General features: G+C 36.4%; 1 protein-coding gene across 1 annotated transcript; it reads left to right on the top strand.

Moving 5' to 3' along the window:
- Positions 1-926: 926 nt before the first annotated feature.
- Positions 927-1,202, top strand: LOC311172215 (uncharacterized protein C2orf15; the record flags this gene model as incomplete). The annotated part of the gene is made up of 1 exon (XM_084235446.1): positions 927-1,202. One exon carries the CDS (start codon positions 927-929, stop codon positions 1,200-1,202), a length of 276 nt encoding a protein of 91 aa, XP_084091572.1.
- Between the last annotated feature and the right edge of the window lie 3,529 nt (positions 1,203-4,731).

Raw genomic sequence — 4,731 nt, 5'->3', positions numbered from 1 at the left:
TTCAGTGCCCATGTAATTTGGGATCTCTTTGCTTTCTTTTTGTAGTTGATTTTTAGTTTGATACCTTTATTGTCAAAGAAGATACTTGATATGATTTCTTGTGACCCAGCATGTGGCCAATATTGGAGCATTCTCTATGTTCACTTGAGAAAAATGTGCATTTTGGTTTTTGGCAAATGTGTTTGTTTCCTATAGATGTCTATTAGGACCATGTGATCTGTATCTTTGTTTAGGACTATTTTGTCTGTTTATTTTCCATCTCATTGATCTGTCCATTGGTGAGAGTGGGGTGTTGGAGTCTCCTACCACATATGTATTTTCAGAGACAGTAGTAATTGTCTAATGTATTTTGGTTCTCACTCATTTGGTAAGTATATATTGATCAATATTATGTTTTCCAGATGTCCCCTTGAACATTATATAGTGTCCATCCATATCTCTTTTCATCTTCACTTGCTGGAAGTCTATTTTATCCTGCCCCTGCCTCCTTTGGGTGAAAGACAAATAGAGTATTTGTGGGTACTCTGGCCTTACATAATTATTATTTTTTAAATAATGAATTAAAAGTTTTTGATAAAAAGAATAATAGAAAGGACTAGTAGAGAAAGTATTATTTTCTCAAAGATGGTGGAACATAAATCTGGTAAATTCCTTTAAAAAAAATACTCACAGACACTGTGGAACATACAAACCTTCCAACAAAGAAAATGTAAATAATGAGAGAAAGAATCAATTTTACTTTATATTTTTGGTATCTGTGTCATAATATTTCATTTAAAACAAACATTGCCATGAAGTTAGTTGTTGAAATTCCTGCTGTATTCACTTGTTAACATTTTTTTACCCCAAGCTATCAAGTTGAAGAAATACTTCCACTACATAAAGCGTTATCTGAAAATCACCTTGATATTTGTTCAGCTGTCCCAATGGGATTTTCTCTGAGTAAATCTACTACTCAGGTATCTGCTATGCATTTAGATTCAAAAGTGGATGATCACTTAATCCAAGGGACTGAGAAAAGCAAGCTGGAAGCAGTGACTCAATTATTCCAAAACACGAAGAAAATAAGATTAGAAGACACAAACCAAGAAATCTTTACAAAGACTAAAGAAACTGGCACAAGAGCTCTTTCAGAGGAAGACTTGGGTTCAGTGGTATATGTTAAAGAATGTGATGGAATAGAAATGACAGATGTGGAATGAAGTCATTTGTACCTGTTGTCAAAGAAACCAAAAATTGCTTTTGACAAGGTATGTTGAATGAGAAAACCTTAATAAGAAAACCTAACAAAATGAAGAAAAAGAATTGCTTATTTTTCACTATTTTTCAATCACCTTTCACTGCATTTTTTGATGATAAGTACTCAAAAAAGTTGCTTTAGGAAGAAAAAGCTTTACAAAATTCAAAGCATATTTCTCTGGTATTACATTCTATCCTTGTCAAAAATCAGAGTTTTTGATTAAGAGTATTTAAATAGCACCAAAACATTGTAATCGTAATGTATTTAAAATTGATGAAAAACTAAACATAAACTGTACCCAAACAATTTGAGATCAGTATTTTACGCTACTGCTAGTGTACGAATTTTGTAATTTTGTATGTTATGTTTCCAATTTGGGATTTTGCTTCAGGGTGCTGTAAAAGATCTGTGGTAATCTGTATTTTTGTTCTGTAAGTGATCTGTGATAATTTGCAAAAATCCAGTAAATTGTGTAACTTCTTTAACATTCCACATTTTAAGTTTTCCTTTTAAAGCCTTTTTCCTCCCACATTGAATTCACTGCAGTTTGAAAATAGTTATTTCCAAGTATAATAGTTTATCTTGCAGGTGCTACCACTTTATACCACCAATATTTACCATAAGAAAGCAGTCTAGTGTTAAAAAAATTCTTGTTTCATATATCAGTTTGCCACTGTAAGTATCTAGCAGTTTGAAACAGCAGTATTGTTACACATAATGTTTGATGAAAATAAAGCCATTTTGTGTCTGGCTTTATTATGACCTGTAACTATATTATATATGTTTTGGACATTTTTTATATACTTTAATTTTTAATGACTATCTCTAATAGCCAATTGAGTAATCTCCTTAATATTCATAAAAACAAAGAAAAAATATCATCTTAGGAGAAGTAATATTTTATAAATCAGAAGAATGCTAAACAAAAGTAGGGACTAATCAACCTAGAGTAAAAATAATTGTTGAATGGAACATAAGCCAATAAGATGATGCTTTTTATCATTTACAGAACATAATTCTTTGGAAGAAAAAAATATATCTAAATCATTTATTCACCTAACCTGGAACTGTACTGAGTGTTGGGGTAGAGTTGAGTGTAGCCACTGCCTTCATAGTATGTACTATGTATTTCCCAAAGAAAGATAAAAAATCAGATTTTTCTGTAAGATGCAAATTGTGATGGGACAGGATGTAAAATGTTCAGACTTATCAGGAGACATAAAGCAGGAAGGCTTCTGTGAGGACATGTTAATTATAGTAGTCATACTGCTGTCCAAGTGAAATGATGTTGGTCAAGATGTTGAGAAGGGGAGATACTCCAGGTAAAGTATGGCATGGAGGTTCGCTGGAGGAAAGGGTGACTTCAAGAGCACAGTTTTTATACATAGCAGGTTTCTAAGACAAGTAGACAGTTGTATGTATGGAACTAAAAATATAAAATTGGAAATTGTACACAAAAGTGTTGTTTAAAGTCATGATAAAGAGATTGCTTAAGGCTAATGTGTAGAGTGAGATAAAATCCTGAGAAACTACAGCATTTAAGAACTGGTTGGAGCAGGGAAAACTGACAAAGGAGACTGAGGTGTAGATAATGAGCTTGGTAGAAAACCAAGACAGGGTAATATCAAGATTCCTAATCTGAGTTGTTCATCTTAACTGCAAGGTTAGATGAAAACGGAAAGGTTCATTGGATCAGACCAGCAAACTGAGACCACTGGAGAAGTAAGATGAGACTGAGTACGTGTTTGAGTGTCAGTGGAAGACTCCAATAGAGATGGCTCCAAGGGAGAGCTAAGAATAACCAAAGGGCAGAGGTCTCAGAGCAGTTAGGAACTAATGGGATTCCTACTCAAGAAATTAAGGGGAAAAACTCCCATCTCAAGTTTTATTAACTATCTTCTTATTTTGTAAGAAAGACTAATTCAGGGCCTCCCTGGTGGCACAAGGGTTAAGACGCAACCTATGAAGCTATTGGCAACCACTGCAGCACGAGTTCAATCCCAGCCAAGGAGCAACCCACATGGTGCAGCAGACCTCTCCTGACTCAAGTGCTGCTCCCCTCAGCAATGTATTTCAGTCATTCTGCCTGTTCTGTTCCCCACTCTGTCTCTGGTGAATCCTCTCATCCCCCACACCTCTGGCCTGTTCCCCAGCTCTTGTATGCATAAATAAATAAATCTTAAAAAAAAAAAAAGGAAAAAAAAGACTAATGCAAGTGACTTCAAAAAAAAAGGGTAAAAATAAATAAATGAGGAGCCATTACATCTTATTATAGCTTTATTTGGAGTTCTGGTCATTCAAGGGTCAACATCATCACACTGAACACTGGATGCTTTTTCAAGATTCAAGTCTTGATGATATCTATTGTAACTGAAGGAGAGACTGATTTCTGAGAAGACTGAAAAAGTGACCACAAATGCTTTGGGCACCTCTCACCAAGAGGAGGGCCCTTTACCCCACTCCTTAACTCTGGGCTGACTTTGCTGTTGTTTTTGTGCCAGTAGAATATGGCTGAAATACTACTTCCAAGGCTAGCCCTGGGCTAAGACGCCCTAGCAAGAGTCCTTGACCAAATGCAAGGGTGTGACTAAAGCCATAGGGAACCTCCCAGTGCAGCCAACCCTTGCTGAATGAAGCTGCACTGTTAGGCTCAGGTGAAACCAATAGGGGAATCGCTCAATTTGTCCATATAAAGTGTTAGAAATAGTGAACTGTTTTAAGTCACAAATATTTGAGGCGGTCTGTTACAAAGCAATAGTTAACTGAAATTATCACCTTGCTACTTTGGCTTGCTGGGGACTTTCCCGTCTGACGGGTTTTCTTGCTAGCTGTAGTGAGGGATACCCTCCCACCCCAAGTGGTAATGTTCATTGGCCTCTGTGTGTTTGTTTTCTGATTCACCCAGTCCTATTACTTAATGTATTGCGAATATAAGCATTCATTTCTTTAAATGCAACGTGTCTTTTAAAATTGATTTTAACTGGTCCAACCACTATGGAGAGCTGTGTGGAGATTCCGCAACCTACTAAACATAGAGCTTCCATATGATCCAGCAAATCCACTCCTAGGTATTTACCCAAAGGACACAGAAACATCAATTCCAAAGAGCACCTGTACCCCTATGTTTATAGCAGCACTGTTTACAATAGCTAAGCTTTGGAAACAGCCCAAATGCCCAAAAATAGATGACTGGATCAAGAAGATGTGGTACATATACACCATGGAATATTACTCAGCATTCAAAAAAGATAAACACATGCAATTTGCAGCAACATGGATGGCGCTGGAAGGGATCATGCTCAGCGAAATAAGCCAGAAAGAAAAAGAAAAATACCGGATGGTCTCACTCATAGCAGGAATCTAGAAAACCTAAATAAGGGACCCGGAAAAAGAATAACTATAAGAAAGAAAAAATCAAAATCAACAAACAACTATGAACCAGAGACACACTAAGGCGGGGGGGGGGGGGAAGAGGGGGAGCGGGGAAAGGA

Source organism: Talpa europaea (genome assembly GCF_964194135.1).
Source record: "Talpa europaea genome assembly, chromosome: 6".
Classification (NCBI taxonomy): domain Eukaryota; kingdom Metazoa; phylum Chordata; class Mammalia; order Eulipotyphla; family Talpidae; genus Talpa; species Talpa europaea.
This window is presented reverse-complemented; position numbering and strand designations above follow the sequence as displayed.